The 24,424-nt window shown below is 42.3% G+C and overlaps 1 protein-coding gene and 1 long non-coding RNA gene across 6 annotated transcripts in view; one reads left to right on the top strand and one right to left on the bottom strand.

The window, feature by feature from the left end:
• The window catches only part of ATXN7L1 (ataxin 7 like 1), a 236,001-nt gene extending 230,380 nt beyond the window's left edge, over positions 1 to 5,621 (bottom strand). For all 5 annotated transcript variants that reach the window (XM_053673179.1, XM_053673181.1, XM_053673180.1 and 2 more), the window contains exons 1-2: positions 5,441 to 5,621; positions 4,850 to 4,918 (exon numbers count right to left, since the gene is read on the bottom strand). In XM_053673179.1, coding sequence (XP_053529154.1) covers positions 4,850 to 4,918; positions 5,441 to 5,621 — 250 coding nt within the window. The remainder of the gene's footprint in view (positions 1 to 4,849; positions 4,919 to 5,440) is intronic.
• A 279-nt stretch (positions 5,622 to 5,900) lies between these two features.
• LOC119064599 (uncharacterized) overlaps positions 5,901 to 24,424 on the top strand; it is a 50,530-nt gene continuing 32,006 nt past the window's right edge. Inside the window, exon 1 of the long non-coding RNA XR_005085434.2 lies at positions 5,901 to 6,708. This is a non-coding gene — a long non-coding RNA (uncharacterized LOC119064599). The remainder of the gene's footprint in view (positions 6,709 to 24,424) is intronic.

Raw genomic sequence — 24,424 nt, 5'->3', positions numbered from 1 at the left:
CCCATCTCCTATTAGCATAGATAACAAAGTTGTCTGTGTACTGATAAAGGGACTCCCTCTGCAGTTTCCCACAAATCTCCACCACTTGTCGCTGGTTCCCTGGCTCGGATTCTAAGAATACTTCATTCTTACAAGGTCAGTTGCCATCTCTGCCTCCAACTTGTTCCCAGTCATAACTGCAAGACCCCTAAACTTGAGCTGCATGTGTTCCCACACTTGCTGCTTCATCCTGTGTTCCAGCCCAATTCCACCGGCATCTCAGGAGGAAAGCAAACTCTTACAGTCACGGCAAGATCCTACTGGCTCCAGAACAGCTTTCAAATTGGAAGCATTCCACAAGTTTACCTACATCAAATCAAAACATCTGGCCACATTAACACACAGACAAATGCCTGAAGTAACTAGACTAGTATAGGCTTCCAAACGACCCAAACGAGGACCTATTAAGGATTTTCTTTTCTCAGTGATCAGATAAAGCAACTTATTAATCATTTTAAAAATTATTTTTAGACTTCCCAGAACCAGAAGGATCTTCATAAACCCTTCTTAACCACTGACCCACAGATGTCTAAGTAGTTTCTCTATCTTGCTAACACTTAACAATAACTACATATTAACTGTACACCATTAAAATCGGTTTTTAAAAAAATTGTTAGTTTTATAAAATTACAACATGGTTTCCTTTAAAAATGAAATCTCTGATAGTTTACCTTTTCCATTCATCACTGATTAAAGATCCTAGTTAATTACAAGAATAAAGTTTCTTAGAACTAGCTTCATTAATAAATCATTACGATAATCATAATAACATTAAAAAAGAATACAGGCAAACATCCATTAAGTGCTTACTATGTGCTAAGCCCTTTTGTGTTATCTCAGTTAATCCTCACAACAACCGGTCACTGTCTGTTTTATATAGTCCAGGTCACTCATGAGCCCTCTGCAGCCTGCTCCTTATTCATGAATGGACATTCTTAAAAAAAGCTCAGGTGAGATGATTAGAAAAGGCAAACATCTTTCTAAATCATGGAGCTTTTTCCCAATTAGCTTGAAAAAAGTCTTCAGATAAATCTACAAAGCTAGAGAGAAAATTATTTTAAAAGGTTAGCTAGATGAATGGCCTTCCTTGGAATTCCCTATCATAAATGCACTTCGTGCCTTAGATTAGGCTCACGAGGTTTCCGGGACCCCTCCGTGCCTGACGGATCCAAGCTGACCGGGGTCAGCTCACGCTTCACGGCGGGGAACACATCCCCCTGGATTTTGGACTCAAACCCTCAATCATTCCAGAGTCCTAAAGGCCACATATCATTCACAAACTATTTACAGCAAAATAGGTTTTGTGTACGAGATGCAATGATTTCTGCCACCAATAGATTGTGAAATGAGAAAAGAAACCCAGTACGTAGTAGTTTAAGATGTATTTAACATGAGGCCTTAATTTTTAATTTTTTTTTCAAGAACAGCCTATATCCCAAATGTAGGTACATTCAATAGAGAAACTTAGGTTTAGAGATCTCAAAGAGACCTTAAAGGATGTTCAACCCCACTTCCTGACTTTACATGTGAGAGAATTTGCCCAGAGAAGGGGGGAGATGTTCCCAAGGTCGTATGTGAGAACCCAGGATGCTGACTCAAACCCCTCTCTCTCCATCCTCTCACCACGCCAGGCTGCCCTCGATACAACCCAACGGCCACGTCCAAGCGTGGAATCAGCAACTCCTTCTGAACCCAGGTGATGATTTGGCAAGGTTCAAAACCATTTGCCAAATTCCCCTTGACTTTAATTTTAGCTAACTCTGGATGAAATAATAATATTGATGTGAAGACTTTATTACAGAGATTTCAAAGCATTCAGTTAACACTTCCTACTGACATAGGTGAAGAACTGAAGCACACAAAGGTGAAAGGAACGAGGAATGAAGAAGGAATTGTATCGCAATAATCAGGTTATTGTAGAAGTCTGCAAGTCCTTCCTGTGTCTTTTGAAGCTGAGGCCAAAGACAGAAGGCAAAATGACTATTTTTCACATTTCCAGCCTAAATTCTCTCCCTGAGCTTAATCTATAAAAAAATCATCTTACAACAATGTTCATAGCAGCATTATTCACTATAGCTAAAAGATGGAAACAAGCCAAACATCCATCAACAGATAGATGGATAAAAAACATGGTATATACACGCAATGGAATACTATTCAGCCATATAAAAGAGTGACATTCCGACACACGCTGCAACATGGATGAAACACAAAAACGTTATGCTAAGTGAAATAAGCCTGCCACGAAGGGACAAATATTGCAGGATATATCTCACTTACATGATTATGCATGCTATCGAGAACAGGCAACTTCACAGAGACAGAAAATAGAGATTACCAGGGCTAAGGGTGAAATGGGAAGGGGTAGTTACTGTATAATGGGTACGGGATTTCTGGTTGGCGTGATTAAAAAGCCAGGAAATGAACAGTGGGGATGGTTGTTCAACACTGTGAATGTGCTCAATATCACTGAACTGTAAACTTTAAAATGGTTAGAATGGTAAATGTTATATTATGTTTGTCACAATAAAAAATCATATCCAAATCTGGATCATATCCCTCATTTCTCAATTGCTATACATTCATTGCTATTAATGCCCAAATTTCTTCTCAAGACCAGCTGACTACCAACAACATCATGGTCAATCTACATATGTTCACATACATAGAAAAACAGACGTGCTGTGCAGTGACCTATCCACAAACATGTATGCATCCTAAGGCCACCTACATGATGACTCCAATAAGAAAACCCATGCCAAGACTGATGCAACCAGTGTTTCTGGAGATCCTGGCAACCAAACACCCTGACAGAGTCCCAACTCGACTCTTAAATTTCTCATCGTGGCAGGGGGCGTGGATATATATTTAGTTAATGTGTACTCTCTCAGTGAAGAAAACTGTGTACATATATACCAAGAAGACCTTCAGGAATTGCTTAGCCAAGTCTTCTCTACCAGGCCGATGAACAGAGATTTCCACCCATACATGGCTATTTGGTGAATTCGGTAACTGCATGTTACACTGAACAGCAGTGTCCTTAATGCAAATGCATATAATTGGGAGCTAAATTTTTGTACCTTTACAGGACAAAGGACATAATTAGCAGGGCGTACCACTTGTGACTTCAGAGGAAAGGAGAGTTTTTCATTTTTCCTTAAAGGGACCTATTTCTTATGTGGCAAAGAGAATCTGAGAATAAGAGTCTTTTAAAGGAGAAGTAGGGAGAAGGGTACAGAATATGAGTTTTGTGTTGTAGTCATAATTGATCACTAGGCCCCAGAGGTGACAATTTTGTGCCATAGCATGACCTTTTACTCAACTTTAAATGTTTTCACAATCTCATCTCCTTTCATGGAAACTTTCCCTTGTCAGTGGTTTGATAACTGGGTCCCATAAGCTTTTAAAGATCTCAAGAGTTTGTGAAGAAAAATAATTCTAATAAAACTCCCCATTGCCTACACTCATGGACATTTAGCACAAATAACCTGCCACTGGTGAGAAGTTTACTTGACTTCATTCCCTTGCTCATCCTAAAGATATGTCAAGATTACACTAAGGTACCTAGAGGCAAACGTGTTTAGAATGAGGTTTCATTTCCAATCACAGTGCTTAATTAGCAGAACCACTATGCTAGAGTGGTTGTCCTTGAATATGCATGCATTTGAACCTCCATGTTATTTTTTCTTAAGTACAAATTTTCTTTTCACTAGATGGTCAGGAAATGATTAGGCACAGAAAACCAACTGTCATAGGTATCGATCAAGAATAAGTTCCAAGCAGGTTTTGGCTGTCTTGGAGGATGATATCCCAATTTATGAGGGAGACCATTCTTTAAAATCTAATGGCCTTTTCTCCATGCATTTGGGACCAACAATGCTCCTAATGGCCTAGTTATGGCTAAACTCTTTCAACACTTCCCACCAACCTCTTCTGGCCCCTCACACCACCCTCCCACATCCAGTTTCAGCCAACCATGTTTACAAAACATCAGTTAGTAAATCACAATTCAAACGAACCCATCCATTCGTTCAGCAGAAAGTGGTCTCTGGAGTTGCTCCATGTGGAGCCCATAGGCCAGAGTTACATATGGCAGGCTTGCAAACATGAACAGGATATGATTTATTTATGACGACCATGTGTGTTTGATGCTCAGTTCCAGGAGGCTGTAGCTTCACTTGCCTGCATCACTCAGGGATGACCTGTCTACCTACTGTGTCCCACTTCAGGTACTGTATTTCCATGCTGGGAAAACAGAGACAGGCGACCAGCTGGGGGGCTGCACACACAGGCACCCCTAACCCTGCTGGCCATATAACACTCTGTGACCAAGCACAAAGTGGGCAAATGTAACTTGCTGCAAAGGTTTGCCATTCACAATGGTTTTCAGTGAAGAGTGAAGAATGACTGACTGTGTGGGGTTCATTAAACTGTTGTGTATTTGCCCACAAGATAGGCTGGGATGCTTTTGAGGGAAGCCCTGCTCATTTCACAGATTTAAGCCCCCCCCCCACCTCTGGCAATGATGCTGCAAATGCCCATGGCAGATAGGCATCAGAAGGTCCAAACGTGGACTCCAACTGAAGTGCGGTAAACTTCTGCTTCCAACACTCTCCCCCATTTACCATCCCCCCCTGTTGTATTTATACTTTGAAAGAAGTTAACACCAAGCAGTAGACACCTGGGCGTGCTCAATTTTTGACAAACCTTAGTCACTCTGTACCCAGCAGAACAATTCACATTATAGTCGAAATCCTGTGAAGATTTCTGCCACACATGCTAACACTAATATGCCAGTAGCTCCACTTACCTTCTTTATTAAGCCTCATAACCTCCCTGCTTTTTCCACCCTCTTTTCCAGCCTCTTCTAAATCTACATCTGCAGATGAAAAAGAAAAGGAAAAAAGAAAATAAGAGAAAAAAGCGAAAAAAAGGGGGGAAAGCCAAAGTCAAGGGGGGGGGGAGGGAGAGTGTTTATTTGCCAAGAGATTGATATAAATACTGTATATGAAAATCTTTCCAAAATTGACAATGCGACGTTTTCTCCCAAGTCCGGATTTCCATCTACCTGGCCCAGATAGGTACCAAAAAAACTATGCAAGCAGCAACAGAGTAGCCTTTTAAACAGATACACCATGGGGCTGTGAAAGCCCACCCCGCGGGCTGCCACGGGGAGCCCGGCACAGACAGACAGACAGACAGCCCTGGCAGCAGGGCCTCTCTCTGTGCATTGATGCTCTGTCTCTGTGTGTATTTATTTAGAGAGAGAGAGAGAGAGAGAGAAGCATGGAGGACACCGGGGGCCACTCTCTCTCTCACACACACACTTTTTCCCAGTGGCTCTAGGTGAATGGAAAGGTTACAGGATAATAAAAGGAGGAGGAGGCGGTGGGGTTCTTACTGTCGGAGCAGTGTAATTTGGCGGCGTCGATCCAGGAGGACCAGGGTTTGCCCAGAAACGCCTCCGGACTGGGCACTTTGCGATCCAGTGTCGCCATTGCTCTTCCTTCTTGTTGCTTTTTCCCTGTTCCTTCGGCAGCAGCAGCCGAGAGACACGGGATTCGAGAACGCTCCGACGTCATCTTCGGAACGTTCCGACATTGAGTGCTCTGGAAGGGGGAGGGCGGGAGGGATGGGCGGCGGGAGGCGGGGGGCGGGGGGCGGGGAGGGAGGGGAGGCGGAGCCGCGGCCCGGAGCCGCAGCCTGACGGGCCGCTGGCGCTCGCGCAGCCGCCAGAGGCAGCAGAGAGGCTCCCGCGGCTCGGCGGCCGCGGGGAGGGGCCGCGGCGGCCCAGCGCCGGGCGCCGGGGACCGGAGGCTGCCGGCGCGGAGGTGCTGCACTGCCGCCGGGACGCCCGGCGGCCCCGAGGGGCTGGGATGGGGTGCGGGGGGCCAACCCCGGAGAGGCACGACTTTCGGCCATAGGAAGGGTGGTCTTTGCTGCACAGTTGCCGCCAGAGGACGGAAAGTTTCCGCCTGCAGCCCTTCCAGGGTGTCCTTCCCTTGTGGGGTCCCTGACGCCCACGGCGCCCACGACGAGGAGGCACCGCTGCACGGATTTCCGCGGCTCAGTGGGGCAGAGACAAGCAGGTCTGCAGCCTCCCCGCTACGCTCCGCCAACGACCACACCGAGCCAGGGAAGGGACCCTGGTGACCTCGCCTCCCAGTCACCACTCCCCTTACCCTTCTCTTTCACGGTGGACCTGGGACCGTGGAGGATTCTCCGGATGCCTTTGGGAGCTGAAATCGGAAAGTAGATGGAAGTGGTTCTAAAAAGCAAGCGAGTTTGGGGCGAGAGGCGCTGCCTTCCCATTCAGCCTGCGGGACTTGTAAAGCTCCAAACTCGGCGCCCGCCGTCCCCAGAATCTCCGAGCGGTGCGCTCCTCCGGCTCCCAGAGACCCACTGCGCAGGCTGTGCTCCGGGACCGCGATAGCGGGAGAGCGGATTCACCGGCTCCCGTCCACGCAGCCTCTGGAGTTTTCCGCGCTCCCTACGGTGAGAGGAGCGTGGCCGCCTCTAGTGCAAGAAACGTACGGCCAGGAATCTGGTTCCTGGGAGAACTCATTTTAGGTTTAAATTTTCCAACCAGCTGGATATGAAGCGTTAGATTTCCTCTGAATTTTGGACGTTTGATACTTTGATTGAGATTTCCTCCCTCTTCTCAGAGAGGTAGGCAATACAGGCCTTAAAAGGTCTCCTGGTATCTCTCACTCTTTTTAAAAATCCTTTTGTTTACTCAGACTTACCTAAAACACGGACACTCCCCCAAAATAGATATATTTTTCTCTATTTCCCCAGCACCCTTTTATTACCACTTTTGTTTTCCCATGGCTGAAGCGCACTGATTTGACATAACTCTATTCTTGAGTTCTGCCCTGACTGTGCCATGTAATTTCCCTCCACTTGGCCTCCTGTATCTCAGAGCCAGCGTTAGGGTGGGCGGTGGGCTTATGTTGTGATGTTTGTGTGAATAGGCTTGTTTAAAAATTTTGTCAGGGTCAGAGAAATATCATTTGCCTTTGTTCTGTTTGGAAGGGTTCCTACATAGGGACCACTAAGTGGCCAAGGTGCCACTGATGGAGAATTCTCATTTCAAGGATTAGTGGTGTTAACAAATATTTGTTAGTTATTGACCTCTTATGATACTAGCCTTGTGCTGAACCATTCCTTCCTTCCCCCCTCCCTCCCATCCATCTATTCATCCATCTTTTCAACAAATATTCCCTGTCATGTACCAATCACTCTTGGCAGAGGAAGACAAGTGAGATCCAGTCCAACTCTCAGGGAAATGTAGTCTGGTGGTCTCTGTGAAAGAATGAAGGTGTGAAACATAGCAACTCTTTGGGAAAACAGGGCAGGTGACTGGCCAGGGCAGTAAATGGTATGTCTCGCAGAGCTGTGCCTGTTCAGAGGAGGAACTGAAATCTAGTTTGGGTGATCAGAAAATGTCACTGAGAAGATGGGATCTGCTTGCATCTTGGAAATGGGGAAGGATTTACAAATGATAAAGCGAAGATGGGTCTTGCCAAGGGAGGGGGAGTGATAGTGTTAGCAGAGGCTTCAGGCTGTGTGTAAGTGTGGTGTGTTCAGGTGTTGAATGTGGTTTACCGGGGATGTTTGGTTACTGTTGGGAGTTGAGGGTGATGAGTTTGTATAGTCAGGCCTGGGTCAAACTATGGAAGACACTAAATGGCAGGCTAAAGGGTCTAGGTCTTGTCTAGAGTCACTACAGGGGCTTTCCGCAGCTTACAGATAACTAGGAAGCATGATTTAGGAAAATGACTCTGGCCTTGATGTCCAGGATGTGTTGTGCTATGGAAACTGGTTAAGGAAAGTAGTGCTACACTACTGATAATGTGGAGGAATGAAGGCCTGAACTCTCATGCTCCCATGGAGGAGAGAAAAAGAGACAGGGGTAAGAGACTCCACGCTATGTTGTATGCTTGGATTTTGGGAGAATGAGGGCTGCGAGGCATAAGTAATGAGATCCTGGAACATTTTCTTCTTTTCCTACTTCTTTCAGATTTTCCTCCCATTTTGGTGTTTATTCTTCCATTGTCGTGCTTGCAAGGAAAGATGTGGTTGGCAGCTCCTGAGATGACCCCAGTGGTCCCCGTGTCCTGGTATTCATACCCTTGTATGATCCCCTCACCTTCAGTGTGGCTGCACCTAATAACTTGCTTCCAACAAACACAATTTGGCAAAACTGATGGGATGTCACTTCTGAGGTTAGGTTACAAAAAAACAATGGCTTTTGTCTTGCTGTCATTGGCTTGCTCTAAGGAAGAGCACTGCCATGTCGTGAGCTGCCCTAGGGAGAAGCACAGGTGGCAAGAAACTGAGGGAGGCCTCAGTGAGGCGCTGAGGCCCTTAGTCCAATAGCCTGTGAGGTGCTGAATCCTGTCACCAGCCACACGAGTGAGTTTGGAAGCTTATCCTCCTCCAGTTGAGCCATGAGATTAGATCATAGCCCTGGCCCACACCTGTGAGAGACCTAGAGGTGCAGGCACCCAGCTAAGTCATGCCTGTATTCCTGACCCACATAAACAGTGAGATGACTCGTGTTTGTCATTTTAAGTTGTTAAGTGTTGGAGTAACTTGTTACCTAGCAATACACAACTACAAGAGAATGACTTGAGTATAAAGTGAATGGATAACAGAAAACTTCCCAGAAAAATAAGTTTGATAAAAGAAATGTCAGAGCAGAGTTCTCTTGTTCCTCTTTTGAGCCTCCTGTGAATTGTGTATCATCTTTCCCGAAAGTCTTTTTGCCAGCTTTGTGGAACTGGTTTACACTAGTATTTCCTGTACTCTGAGTTTTATCATTTATCTTTATCCCTTGAAAATTCAAGTTTTTGCTATTTAAACTCAATTACTATTTTGTTGAAAGAATTCTCTGGTGACAGAGTCATAACTAACTTTGGAAACAAGGCTATGATATCGAGGCCATCATGCTGGCGGTTGGCACACCCTGCCCGCCTCAAACTATGTGCACGATGATGTAGGGACTTGCTTGGAGCCAGTCACTTGATCTTCCAGAAAAATTCTGCCTCCTTTTCTAGAGCCACTTTAAACCACTCAAAAAATCAAAGGTGACTTTTCCTTAGTCAAGGGCACCTCAGTTGCAGAGAAACCAGGCAATGGTTCGATATTTTAATATGAGTTTACTCTCTCAGCTGAGTCAAGTAGAGGTTATCTCTGCACAACACCCAGAAGATGGTATGACAGCCTAAATATTATTCTCTTGTAGCTGAGAGGATTTTACCCTGCAACATAGTAAAGAATGGGCTGGAATCTAACCTGATTTAGCATCTCTGCAAAAAAAGACCAGCTACATTGCCATTTTAACTGATAATCAGAACAACTATACATTATTGCAGTTAGAGTTATGGAGTGTAATTGTAGAGTTTCTATTCTAAGTCTTCCACAGGTTCTCCATTGACTACAGAGATAATAATACTATCTTTGTGAAACTACAACCCACCTATCACTTTGTAAATACGATAATGTGGCTGTCAATTAACTGGCACTGCTCAGAGCCAGGGAATAAAAACGGCATTGCTCATCAAACTACTAGACTTTCACACTTGACTTTAGATGAAAATTGGGGTCAGTTAAGTGTAGTATGTAGGTCCACATTGTGCATATATATTATTATATGCACATCTGTGCTTATCTGTTAACTATGTGTATTGCAAAATTACTGCAGACATGAATTTCTTTTGGTAGTAAGTAGTTACAAATACTGTTAGTGACAACAGGTATCTTATACATTCTTAATAGGAATAAATTGACCTGCAAAGCAACAATATAAAGCGTGTTAGCATAATGTCTATGTGATAGAACTATCTAGCAAAGGCATAGCACCACTTATCCCTCATGATTTATGTTTAGGAGGATAAAAAGTATATAAATATTTTTATTGTCTTTCTTAGAAAAGTGACAGTGGTTGGTTTAATTAAAAAGGAGACTCTCCCATAGACCATATAAAGAAATCAGTTCAGTGACTATGACAATGGGAAATGCCTGTTTAATGGGAATAACACCTGTAGAAATGTGCATCAGATACGTAGCCTGCTTAGTCTGATTCATGTGCTGTTTCACCACGTTATTGAAAAGAAGAGAAGAGGGAATATTAGCTCTCTCATTGTAGGATCTAAAACTCCCGCTGGGGTTGAGGCACTGTGTACACCCTCTGCTTTCCACTAGACGGTTGTTGGGAGTTATCTGGAGGCCACGAGGAGAAAATAACATGTTCCATTAAAACGAGGCATCCTCGGAATTGTTTGATGTTCTTTGCCTTAATTGAATCCATCTATCCCATCTGCCACTCTTCTCTCTTAGATTTATTTCTCTAACCCACTCTCTCTGAGCATTGTAATTTGGGGGGAAATTTGTTACATACGTTGTTCCCTTTTATATAAGCTCTTTGCATCTGGAGGGCAGGTGTGCTGTCTCTCTGGCCTTGTTGGACAAGGTTGCCTGCCTCCTCCCTGCCCCCGCACATGTTGCTGAATCAAATGGGACTGGGATGAAAACCCCCCAGTAGCAACAGGAGTAGGAAAGAACACAGGGATTCCAGGCTTCTCAATATAGGGCCCTAGCCATGTGCCAGGTCTGAATAAACGTGGACTCAATAAATTTAACTACAAGAATGTGAAATTTGCATTCTGGCTGCAGCAGAAAAATGCAGATGTGTTATTATTTTGAGGAGAAGCTGCCTTGACACCCCTGGCAGATTCGTCTGTGACTTTGATCACTGAGGGGTCCCTGGGACCACTCTGAGGCTGCAAGCCGAGGCCTCTGTTCCCCAGAGTGTGGCAGGGGCAGCCCGTCATTCCCGACCACTGCTCTTTCTCAGGTGCTAGACAAGAGGAGAGATAGCTGCTCTTCAGCATTCTCTAAAATCACTTTGGGCCCTTAACCTAAGTATAAATAGATACAAATTTAGCATTAATGTACACATACTAATTAGAGCAAGGCCCACACACGCCTCCAAACTCACCATTTAATATGGTTGATGACAGTGCAGGGTGGAGGTCAGAGCACAGGCTCGAGAATGGCAGGCATTAATTAGAATTGCTCTTAAGTCATTTGCTTGAGAACTTTTCTTAATCCAGCTGAACCTCAGTTTCCTCATCTATTAAGTGGGTACTAAGGCTCTTCTCTTCAGACTGTTGTGAAGATTAAGTGATATTCTGGGTATGGAGCCCCAGCATAGGGCCTGGCACACAGTGGACAATTGTACGTGTCCGCTCTGATTATGGCTTTGGTTGCAATGCACTGTGTAGATGACAGCAGCCAGTTGGAAGGAGGCTGACCCTCGGACACCAGGAGGGTTCACGTGGTTGCTGCTGACGGACATGCTTCTTTGAGAAAAGAAACCAAAGCTTTTTTTCTGTATTTTGTACTGGGCTGCTGCCCTGCATCAGTTGGTGGAGACCTCTGTCTAAAACTTCCTGTGGACCAGGACTTCAGGGCAGGGCGAATATGCCATTGTTCAGGGAAGACCCTCTAAGACCTTTCTGTTTTGTAAAGGAACCGCAAAACCCAAAGTCTGGGTGGACACAAAACTGCCTTTGTGTGGCAGTTGTCCTCATAGTAAGCAGAGTGGGGTCTCTGCAAAAATTTTTTTTGAGAAAAATTTACTTTTTTTTGTAGAAGAAACAACACTGAATTCTAAAAATCACACATGAAATGTGTCATTCCCCTGCCCTCAGGTCACTCACTCCCATACCTCCCGGTCTAAAGGTGTTTTTCTGTACCACTTTCTGTGCATCGTCTTGTCGTATGTATTTATCATTGCAGGTGTAGGTGATACTGCTGTGTGTGTTCTGTTTTTTTTAAAAATGAATCACATCGTTATGTGGAGATATGCGTGTGTGCGTTTTTTTCTTTTTATTCCTGGTGGAGAAAGAAGCCTTGCGTGATCGTAAACAAGACTGACAGGTGCAGCAGACCATTTTGTGGATATTTTCCTGCAGCTTTCTTTTTTCACATACGCTGTTACATGTCATTACATGTGGACATGCCTCACTCTTTTAAACTGCAATGTAGTATTCCATAAGAGGTTCCAGAATATATTTATCTATATCTTATTGATGGGCATTTAGGTGTCTGGTGTTACAAAAAATAGGTTGGTCAACATCTTTATTTTTAGATATGAGGGAGTATTTCTACTCAAAAGTAAAATTCCTGGGTATGTGCAATTTAAATTTTAATAGTTCTGCCAGAATGTCTTCTTAACTAGCTGAATAATTTATACTCCCACTGGCAGCATAGGAAAGTGTCCATTTCCTCATGTCTTAATTAATACTCGGTGTTCTCAGACATTTTAATTTTTGCCAATATTATGGTAAAAATGCCCTATTTTGTGTATGCACCATTTCTATATATTTTTTAGCATTTTTATGTTCATTGTATTTTTTTGTTCTGTATGTTACTGTTAATATCCTTTGATGATTTGTTATAGGTGTTTTTAAATCTTTTTATTGATTTGAAGAAACTCTCTATACATTCTAGATTTAGATCTTTTGGCTGAAAGTAATGTAATTTACCATCTTGTTGCTTTTCTTTTTTTTAACCTTGTGTATGGCATTTTTTCCATGCATTGTTTTTTTTTCAATTTGGATGCATTGGACTTTTCCTTGAGATCTTTTTCTTTTTGTGTTTTGCTTAAAAAGACTTTCTCTTCCTAGAGGTCATAAAATATTTTTTTCTTTATGCATTATAGTTTCATTGTTGTTGTTTTGTTTGTTTTTCTTTTAAATTTAGATCTCAGGTATTTTTGGTTAATGATGTGAGGTAAAAAAATTAATTTTTGATCTTCTTCCAAGCACATATTGAGTAGTTTATCCTTTCTGCAGAGAGTCATCATATACTTAATTTCCAAATACACGGGTCTATTTCTGATCTCTTCTGTACCATTGCTTGCACTATTTTTTTTCTAGCACCAATTTCATGGTTATAATTACTCTTGTTTTAGAGTATGTTTTACTGTCTGTTAAAAAATATACTTCTTTTCCATCATGGATTTAGAATACTCTGAGTCTGTTGGCTTGCTCTAACAGTGTATCACAGACTGAGTGGTTTATAAGCAACAGTAATTTCTTTCTCTCAGTTCTGGAGGCTGGAAGTCCGGAATCGTGGCATTCAGATGGGTGTGCAGTGAGGGCTTCCTGGTTCATCATGGTACCTTCTCTCTGGGTCTCGGAATGGTGGAAGGAGTAGGCTTGCATTCGGGGGTTTTCCCTCATAAAGGCACGCTGTAGGGAAGGTCGGAGGTGCACTGTGGCCCAAGCAGGGAAGGCAGCTGGGAAATGCTGGCCTCTCTGTTTAACTCTTTGTGACTGTTTAACTCTGTAGCCTCAGGCTTGGCCCACTACTCAGAAAGCAGGAATGCCACCCAAAGATAAACTCCATGCCCCCAGGAAGAAAGTTAATCACTCTATATAGAGTGTGGATAACTGCCCGATGTTATCTGTTAACACAGAAAGGCATTGTTCTCTCTGGCGGTCTAGTGACTACCCAGCATATGGTTTTACTATGAACCCCTATGAAAAAGAGACCCCGTTCTGGGATGGGTGGATTTATTCCCAGCCTGCCACCACGGGAACAAGCAGCTGCTTTGCCCCTATACATGTTTCTCCTATTAAAGAGCTTAAGAATTTGAATAGGCTACATGTCAGATCTTCAGAGTCAGTGCTGAATTTAGACTTTCGGGACTCTCCCCCAACAGGCACTAATCCCATTCCTAAAAACTTTACCTACAGGACCCAATCACCTCCCAAAGGCCCCACCTCCTAATACCATCACCTCGGGGATTAGGATTTTGACTTGTGGATTTGGGGGTAAGTAGAGAGACACGACTGTTCGACCATAGCACACTCTGTCTCTAAAAAAGTGCTTTTTATTCCTGAGAAGTGTGCTAAGTGTGTTGTTGCTCAGCACTCGTCAAGGGACATCTCATGGGCCTTTTTGGGAAGATCACTGGAACCCTGACTCAACTTCATGCTCACAGGTCAAAGTCAAGGTGGGCCCAGTGGCTATACCCAGCTTAGGCTCTTGGTAAAAGCCTCCCCCACAGTGATTTTCCAAACCCAATATCTCAGATTTAGGGAAATGAATTGTTGAGAGAGATTGTCTTTCAAGTACCTGTAAAGGCCAGCGTCTGTGGGAGGTGGTGGAGCTTTATGTTGATAGTTCCATTCAGTCATCCCGGAGGGTACGGGAGCCTTGGAAAGTGAAGGCTGGAGGAGAGACAGAGCCGGCCTGGGACAAGGGCCGGCCCTGGACTTCCCAGAGAGCAGAGGGCAGAAGGTTTCCCCAGGTGGTGGGAATGAAGCAGGTGAAAGCCTCTTGCGGGTTGGGAGCTGGGACCAGTAATGTTCAGTGGGGAAAGCTGTTTGGGATGGCCTGGGTTTGACTCTGGAATCCTTCAAACCCAGTACCCTGTTGCAAGGTTTTCTGTGTTGTCTCATCTTTGGCTTTTAAAGTTTTAAAATGACTTGGTCTTAGACAGCTGTGTTGTTGGAAGTTGTGGGCTTACATGTATCTGGGAGCCACAGTAGGGTGGTCAGCATCTTTGTTTTTATCTTTATTTTAAGGGTGAAAGTTGTCAGCTGTGTTTCATATTGGCCCTGTGTGGTAACAGCACCATTATTATTCTTATCATTATTCAAGAGACGATAGCAGTCCCTGGAGCCCAGGAGGTGGCCAGGTACAAAGTGAGCAGAAAGGATGCCTTAGCTGTGATGGGTCTGGTCAGCCCCAACAGTGACTAACACCTTTCTCCAGTCCCAGCCTAGTACCCTCAGAAGGAGGGAGTCCTGAAAATGAGAGATTGGAGTTTGGGGTATATTTATATGACAGGAAATAAAGCTAGTGTCTTAAGGTCATAAAACAATCACTGCAGAACTCAGAGCACAGCCCAGGTGTCTGCTGTTTGGAGGCCTGCTTGCTCATAGATTGCTATTTCCCAAAAATCATGCTAAGGCTATAGATTTAAATTTTAGGGTAGGCCAGTGTTTCTCAACCGGGGACAATTTTATTGCCTTCCCACTGCCTTTCCCCTCAACCCAAGGAAGTTCGTAGTGTCTGAAGAGATTTTTGGTTGTCATGACAGGGTGAGCGTGGAGGGGTGGGGGATACTACTGGCATCTTGTGGGTAGAGGCGAGAGATACTGATAAACATCTACCATGAAATACACAGGGTGGCCCCCAGTGACAAAGATGTTTCCAGCCCCACAAAATGATAGCAATGGGATGGAGAAAGCCTGATGTAGGGCAGTTTATTTCAGAGTTGTTTTCTTTTTCATTTCCAAAGAATGAATGACTAGCTCCCATCAATTATTTTGCCATCGTGGGCTTCTTCCATCACACAGAAACCTAGCAAGAGTGTGGTTTCTCTTTCTAGAGAGATGGCTGCAGGTCCCACCATTGCTACAAGAGAACCCCAAGGTCTCTTTCCTTTTATAAATGAAAGCCAAATTATGTTATTGGATGAATCTTATTTGTGGAGTCAAAGGAATGCCAGCTCTCTATCTTATATATATAGTTCTTATGCGATAATCAAGTAATGTGGTCATCTGTTTCTTATTCTTTGAATCCCTTATGGACCATCACTTTTATCCTCTAACCGGAAAGTTGATCATTGCTAAGACACCCATTAGATAGCTCTTTTTTTAAAAGATTTTATTTATTTATCTTTAGAGGGGAAGGGAAGGAGAGAAGGAGGGAAATATCAATGTATGGTTGCTTCTCGTGAGTCCCCTGCTGGGAACTGACCCACAACCCAGGCATGTGCCCTGACTGGGAATCAACCACGATCGTGTGGTTCGCAGGCCTGCGCTCAATCCACTGAGCTACACCAGCCAGGGCTAGATAACTCCTATTATTCCCAATTTATATGATGAAGCTGAGGCACAGAGGGGAAGTAAAGCATGGCTTCCTCCCTACTGCCTTTCCTACATTCCGAAGTTATCAAACGGCGGGGCTATTGCATAGGTTGTGCATTGCACGGTCGTGCCACTTTTAAGGAAGCAGCATTCACATCACAGACTTGGTAGATTTATTGTGACAATTTTCCTGGCAGATGGCACTAAAGTAGCTTGTTCTAACAAAATCAGGAATATAAAGATTGTTTTCTAACAGATGGAAGCAAAGTTTCTCGAAGAAGGTGTGTGTTTTCCAAATGCTCACAAGGGTGCTAGATGGACCCACAGAAAGAATGGGGTTATTGGTGACTCTGTATGTTAGCAGTTCAGCTGGGAGTTTTACTTTTTGCTTGAGCAGGGGTCACCCTCCCTTGCTGGCCACGTGTATGATTTTTAAGTATCAGAGTGATGCAGCGTATGAGCTGGCAGATTTCCCAAGAAGACTCTCATGTAGAAGAAGTACAGTGCCTTGAGTGGTGAAATACATAAAACAATCTTGGTATCTAAATTTGGTTGTTTCCATTTCAGTTAGGGTTTAAGTCATCCTAAGCTGGCTTGAAAGAAGAGATATTGACATATACATTGGTTTAATGTGTTTGGCAGCAGGGGGTACCAAGAGTGTCATTTCAATTATAGATTGATCTGTGATTGATTCAGCAATATGTGTTGCTTAGGTTGTGATCAGTGCCCAATGATGTCAGCTGCTGGACCCTTCTGAGTGCGAGGGTGAATGTTGGAGAACTGACTGACTGATGAGCTCCATGTTGGCCCTGTCCAGGCAGAATCAAAATACCAGTAAAATACTGTAGAATGGAAGGAATGGTATTGCAAGTGTCAACAGAACCTGTTTAGGCTTTCATTCTTTGTACCCACGGAGCCATCCTTAACAGAGACATTCTATTTAAACTTTGTTCTGAATCTTTAGTGTGTGACACTTCAGTGTGTGACCCTTTAGTGTGTGACACTTAAGTGTGTGTTACTTAAGGGGAGAAAGGCCACACCAACTGCCTCAGTTGAGAGGGCTTGAATTTTTCCACCTATAGCCAATACCTTGGCATTTAGGGAATTTGGCAAGTTAAAAAATATTATCTCTTAGAATACCTAGTAACTGCCCAAGTTTGGGTGGAAGGCGTAGTATGCAAAGGAATTAAAATCCTTATATTATTATCAGAATAAAAGAGGTCTATGAGCTTGCCTTGCCTGACCACTATGCCAGGTGGCATAGGCTGGGAGAAGCTGCTTCTCACGAGGAGTTTACAGACTAGTTTTAAGGGTGATGTATATGCAGTCGAACTGGAGAGCAGGATAGCCTGTGCGAAGGTGCTGGTGTGAGCTGCAGATAATAAATGCTGTTGGAGACTGAGCAGGACAGGTTGCTGTGGTGGGCTGCCAAGGCTTAGGAGAGAGGAGAAATTTGAGCTGGGCGGGAAAAGACTGGGAAAATGTAAATAGCCTGTGGGCACAGTGACCCGTGGAAGAACAGTGGCCACGTTAACTAAGAGCTTCAGGTCACATAGACACTGGTTCCCTAAAACAAAGCTCTTAGTTGAAAACAGGTAAATCATGAACGGATTTGGAATCAGAAAGTGTTTAAAAGAGTTACAGGATATTTCCAAGATTAAAATCTACAGTATGCAATAACATGGGTAATAATACTGTTTGTTCTTAGTCAAGTGGTACATTTCTTTGAGGAATACTTATTATCAGGAATAAATCTCTCAAATGAGGGCACTATTGATCCAAATGAGCTAATTAGGTGAGAAACTTGAACTTTTGAACTTGAACCATCTGTCTGGCATGTTTAGAGATTGTACCCACTTGTACTAATACAAGGGTAGTTTCCACATTTGTGGTTTGTCCTCTAACCCTCCAACACTGGGTCATTTTTTAAAACTTTATTGTATTTTTCATGACCTGTAGTCCCCTTATACCCCCTCACTACAGCAATCACCACACTGTTGTCCACGTCCATGTGTTCTTTTTCCTTTTTACTCAGTCCTCCACCCCCTCCCCTCCCCACCCCCTACCAGCTGTCATCCTGATCTCCATCTATGACTCTGTCCTTATTCTCCTTCTTTGTTCAGTTTGTTCATAGATTCCACGTATGAGTGAAATCATACGGTATTTATCTGTCCCAGGCTGGCTTATTTTATTTAGCATAGTGTTCTCCAGATTCATCCATACCATTGAAAAGGGTCAAACCTTCTTTTTTTACGGCCCAGTAGTATTCCATTGTGTAAATGTCCCACAGTTGTTTTATCCACTCATCTACTGATGGCTACTTGGGCTGCTTCCATATCTCGGTGATTGTAAATAATGCCACAGTCACATAGGGGTGCTTATGTTCTTTCAAATTAGGGTGTTGGGTTCCTTCAGATATATTCCTAGACATAGGATTGCTGGGTCAAAAGGCAGATCCATTTTTAATTTTTTGAGGTATCCCATACTGCTTTCCACAGTGGCTGCAGCAGTCTGCACTCCTGTCTCTATGTTCTCCTCACCACTTGTTTGTTGATTTACTGATGGCCATTCTGACAGGTGCAAGATGATATCTCATTGTGGTTTTAATTTGCGTTTCTCTGATAATTAGTGATGTTGAGCATTTTTTCGTATGTCTATTGACCATCTGCATGTCCTCTTTGGAGAAATGCCTGTTCTGGTCCATTGCCAATTTATCACTTGGGTTGTTTGTTCTTTGGTGTTGAGTTTTGTAAGTTCTTTATATAAATTTTAGATATTTACCCTTGTATTGGCAAATACAAGTATGTGTTCTCCCATTCTCTGGATTGTCTTTTTATTGTGTTGATGATTGCCTTTACTATGCAAAACCTTTTTATTATGATATAGTCCCATTTATTTATTTTTTCTTTTGATTCCCTTGCCTCGGGAGATATATCCAATAAATTACTGCTATCAGTAATGACCAAGATTTTGCTGCCTATGTTTTCTTCTACTACTTTTATGGTTTCAGGTTTAACATTTAAGTCTTGATCCATTTTGAATTGATTCTCATATGTAGTGTAAGAAGGTGGTCTAGTTTCATTTTGTTGAACTGGACATATCAGTCCAGTTCTCCCAACATTTATTGAATAAACATAGTTTGGCCTATTGTATGTGCTTGCTTCCTCTGTTGAATATTAATTGACTATAAAGGTATGGGTTTATTTCTGGGCTCTCTGTTCCATTGATTATGTGTCTGTTTTTATGCCAGTACCATACTGTTTTGATTACCATGACTTTATAGTATACTTTGATTTTAGGTAGTATGATTCCTCCAAACTTTGTTCTTTCTCAGGATCACTGTTGCTATGCAGGACCTTGTGTGATTCCATATACATTTTTGAAATATTTGTTCTAGATCTATAAAACATGCCATTGGAATCTTGATAGGAATTGCACTGAATCAATACATTGGTTTGAGTAGTGTGGACATTTTAATGATGTTAATTCATCCCATCCATGAACACAGTATGTGCTTTCACTTATTTGTGTCTTCTTCATTTTCTTTCTTCAGGGTCTTATTTTCCAAGTACAGGTGTTTTATTTCCTGAATTAGGTTTGTCTCTAGTTATTTTATTATTCTTGTAGCAATTTTGAATAGGATTGTTTTCTTAATTTTCTTTTCTGTTTGTTATTGGCATATAAAAATGCAACTGCTTTCTGAATATTAATTTTGTATCCTGCTACTTTTGAATAATTCATTTATTAGTTCTAATAGTTTCTTGGTGGACTCTTTGGGATTCTCTATGTGCCATGTCATCTGCAAATAATAACAGTTTTACTTCTTTATTTCCAATTTGGATGCCTTTTATTTCTTCTTCTTGTCTGATTACTATGGATAGGACTTCCAGTACTATGTTGAATAAGAAAGGTGAAAGCAGACATCCTTGACTAGTTCCTGATCTTAGAGGCGTAGTCTTCTAGTTTTTGCCCATTGAGTATAATGCCGACAGTGGGTTTGTCATATATGGGCTTTATTATGTTTAGGTATGTTCCCTCCATTCCTGCTTTGCTGAGAATTTCGATTGTAAATGGGTGCTAGAGTTTATCACATGCTTTTTCTAAATCTATTGATATGATCAAGTGGCTTTTATCCTTTATTTTGTTTATTTGGTGAATCACATTTATTGACTTGTGAATGTTGTACCAACCTTGCATTCCCAGAATAAATCCCACTTGATCCCGGTGTATGATCTTTTGGATGCATTGCTATATTCAGTCTGCTAATATTTTGTTAAGGATTTTAGTGTCTGTGTTCATCAGGGATATTGGCCTATAATTTCCTTTCTTTGTAGTGTCTTTATCTGGTTTTGGAATTAGGATAATGCTGGCCTCATAAAATGAGTTTGGGAGGCTTCCCTCCTCTTGAATTTTATGAAACAGTTTGAGAAGGAGAGGTGTTATCTTTTTGGAATTTTTGGTTAAATTTCCCTATGAAGCCATCCTGTTTAGGACTTTTGATTGTTAGGAGTTTTTTGATTACTGCTTCATTTTTATCTATTGTCTATTTGTCTATCTATGTCATTTGTCTATTCAGAGACTCTGATTCTTCCTGATTTAGATTTGGAAGATTGTATGTTTCTAAGAATTTATTCATTTCATCCAGGTGTTCAGTTTGTTGACATGTAGTTGTTAATAATATTTTCTTAACAATCCTTTGCATTTTTTTTTGCATCAGTTGTTACTTCTCCTCTTTTGTTTCTGATTTTATTTATTTGGGTACTCTCTTATTTCTTGATGAGTCTGGTTAAAGGTTTGTCAGTCTTGTTCATCTTTTTAAAGAACCAGCTCTTGGGTTCATTCATCTTTCGTGTTGTTTTTTTTTTAGACTTTTTCTTTTATTTCTGCTCCTAGCTTTAGTATTTCCTTCCTTCTACTCTGTTTGGGCTTTGTTGGTTGTTCTTTTTCAAGTTCCTTTAAGTGTAAAGTTTGATTTTTTTATTTGAGTTTTTTCTTGTTTCTTGTTTGTGTGTGTGTGTGTGTGTGTGTGTGTGTGTGTGTCTGATAGACCTGTAATGCTATGAATTTCCCTCTGAGGATGGCTTTTCCAGGATCCTAGAGCTATTGTATTGTTGTGTCCTTATTTTCATTTGTTTCAAGGCATAGTTTGATTTCTTCCTTGGTCTGTTTGTTGACCCATTCACGGTCGAAGAACATGTTATTAACATATTTTTGTGTATTTTTCAGTACTTTTCTTGTGATTGATTTCTAGTTTCATAACAGCGTGGTCAGAAAAGATGCCAGATATGATTTCAATCTTCTTAAATTTATTGAACTTGTTTTGTGCCCTAACATGTGGTCTATCCTGGAAAACATTTCATACTTGAAAAGTATGTATAATCTGCTATTTTGAGGTGAAATGCTCTGAAGTTATCGATTAAATCCATTTGATCAAGTGTGGTGTTTAAGGCCGCTGTCTCCTTGCTGATTTTATGTCAGAAAGATCTATCCATTGAAATCAATGGGGTGTTAAAATCCCCCACTATGAATGTATTTCTGTCAGTCTCTCTCGTTCTGTCCACCAAGATTTGCTTTGCATTATTAGGTGGTCCTATGTTGGGTGCGTAAATGTTTACTGGGGTCACATCCTTTTGTTGGATTGTTCCCATAATCATTAACTAGTGTCCTTCTTTGTCTCTTACTACAACCTTGGTTTTAAAGTCTATTTTGTTGGATATAAGTACTGTTACCCCAGCTTTCTTTTCCCTTTCCATTTGCACAAAATGTCTTTTTCTGTCCCTTTACTTTTAGCCTGTGTTTATCTTTCAATCTGAGATGAGTCTCTTGGAGGCAGTATATATATGGGTCTTGTTTTCTTTTCTTTTTTAAAAATATTTTATTTATTTATTTTTAGAGGGGAAAGGGAAGGAGAAAGAGTGGGAGAGAAACATCAATGTGTGGTTGCCTCTCATGTGTCCCCCACTAGGGAATTGGCCTGCAACTCAGGCATGTGCCCTGACTGGGAATCGAACCAGCGACCCCTTGCTTCACAGGCCCGAGCTCAATCCACTGAGCTATACCAGCCAGGGCTGGGTCTTGTTTTCTTATCCATTCAGCTACCCTCTGTCTTTTAGTTGGAGCATTTAAGTTATTTACATTGAAGATGATTGTTGATAGATTTGTATTCAGTGCCATTTCATTGTTAGACTATTTCCCTCTGCTTTTGTTTTTTCTTTCTCTTTTTTTTCTTCTTCCAGCAAACCCTTTAACATTTGCTGCAGTACTGGTTTGGTGTTAACAAAATCCTTTACTTTTGAGGCAGGAGACAGCATAGGAAGAACTCTGAGACTGCAATACTATTAACTGGCCAGCGTCTGGCATCCTGGTTGCTAGGAAATGCCTTTTACCAATTAGGTAGAATAAAGAGTAAACCGAGGCAGGGAGGAGGAAGGAGACAGGTCTCACATGCTAGCTCAGCAGTCCTGAGCCTGGTCTATTAATACTGCCAAGGTGTTCCATCCAACATCACAAGAAACACTGTGTTAGCAAGAAAGAAGGGAAGTCCTTGAAATTCTATGTAGCATTTCCACTGTCTGGGGAAGAAAGCCTTGAAACCGTTTTCATCCCGAGGCCTGAATGTGAGAGAGGGTCCTCGGTGCCCAAATAAAGAGCCCATAAAACAACTTTGGTTAATTGCCTACCTATGGTCACTATCTGTTTTACGAGGGAGTCCCTGATGCTGACAGAAAGAGCCCATGAATAACTTTGGAAAGTGCCCCAATTTTAATTAACTGCCTCCTGTCATGTATTTGTTTTACAACAAGATGAACAAATGGGGTCTGGGGCAAGATAAGGATTCAGGCTAACAGACCCCCACACTTACCTAAGTTTAGGTAGTCACATTCTTCCAGGAAAGCTGGCTCCACATTTACCCTTTAATCAGTACGTAACTTTTTCCCCTCCTATCCCTCCAACTATGTAAGTCCTCAGAACAAAAGACTTGCTTTCTCTCTCTGGGGCTCAGGGTGCTCTTGGCTCTTGGGCCACAGAGCCTCTGGCCACCCGGCCTCAGGCTGCCCAGGGGCTTGCAACCCTGGTCTTCAGCTGCTTTTGCTTTTGTCACCCTGCTTTGCCCTGAAACTTTGCCTTTCATACCCTACTCTACCCAGTCCTGTTCTCTTCCATGGGAACAGGCCACCAATAAACTGATTACATGCTTCTAGGTTTGCTGATATGTAATTCTTTACCTGTGTCAGCAAGAAGAACCAGGTCTCTCCTGTCAACAGTTTTTTCTTATTTGGGAAGCTCCTTATTTTTCCTTTGATTTTAAATGATAACCTTGCTGGATAAAGTAGCCTTGGTTGTTGTTTCTTGCTTTTCATCACCTTGAATATTTCATACCACTCCCTTTTGGCCCGATATGTTTTTGTTCCGAAATCAGATGACAATCTAATTGGTGCTCCTTCGTATGTAACTACCTGCTTTTCTCTTGAGGCTTTGAGGATTCGCTCCTTGTCTTTAAGCCTTGTCATTATAATTATGATGTGTCTCAGTGTAGGCCTCTTTGGGTCCAACTTTTTTTGGACTCTCTGAGCTTCCTGGACCTGTGTGTCTTTTCCCTTCACTAGATTAAGGAAGTTTTCAGTCATTATTTCTTCATATAGGTTCTTGGTCCCTTGCTTGCTCTCTTTCCTTTCTGGTATACTCATGATGCAGATATTGTTAGGCTTTGTGTTGTCCAAAATGTTTTTTAAGCTCTCTTCATTTTTTAAAATTCTTTTTTACTTTGGCTGGTCTGTCTGGGTGTTTTTTTTTTCTACTTTGTCTTCCAAATCACTGATTTAATCCTCTGCTTCATCTAACCTACTGTTTATTCTTTCCAATGTATTATTTACTTCAGATAATGCATTATTTATTTTCAACTGGCCCGATTCAATAGTTTCAATGTCTTTTCTCATGCTGTCGAGGGTCCTTATAATCATTGCTCTAAATTCTCTATCTGATACCTTGCTTGCCTACATTTCACTAGCTCCTCTGGATAATTTTTTTGTTCTTTTATTTGGGGTCTGTTTCTTTGTCTTCCCACTTTGGCCGCTTATTTGTATTTGTTTCTACATAGTAGGTAGATCTGCAAAGACTCTTGTGTAGGCCTTTGTCAGACACTGCTTATGACTGGCCCTGGTCAAAGTGTTTGGAACCAGCTGCAATCCACAGCATGCGGCTCCCTTTGCCGGACCTGTTTGAGTGCGGAAAGAACCAGGCCACTTTGCACCAAGTCTAGCTTTTATCAGCACTTTGCCCTGGGGAGGGTCAGCTGTAGTCTCATACAGCTCTCAGAGGTCCTGTTTAGTATTTAAACTAATCGATTGTAGAGCCTCAAGCTGTAATCAGCAGCCCAGTTTAAAACTCCACAGGGCGGGGCAGAGTAATCCCTGGGGGCAGGGCTGTTGGTTCCCCTCAGGCTAATGCCATTGGGAGAGGAGTACTCTGCCTGAGAAAGATGACTTCTG

The sequence above is a fragment of the Artibeus jamaicensis genome, unplaced genomic scaffold (genome assembly GCF_021234435.1).
Source record: "Artibeus jamaicensis isolate MK-2021 breed Jamaican fruit bat unplaced genomic scaffold, CSHL_Jam_final contig_834, whole genome shotgun sequence".
Taxonomy (NCBI): domain Eukaryota; kingdom Metazoa; phylum Chordata; class Mammalia; order Chiroptera; family Phyllostomidae; genus Artibeus; species Artibeus jamaicensis.
Note: the sequence above shows the minus strand (reverse complement) of the source record. Positions and strands in the feature narration are given on the sequence as shown.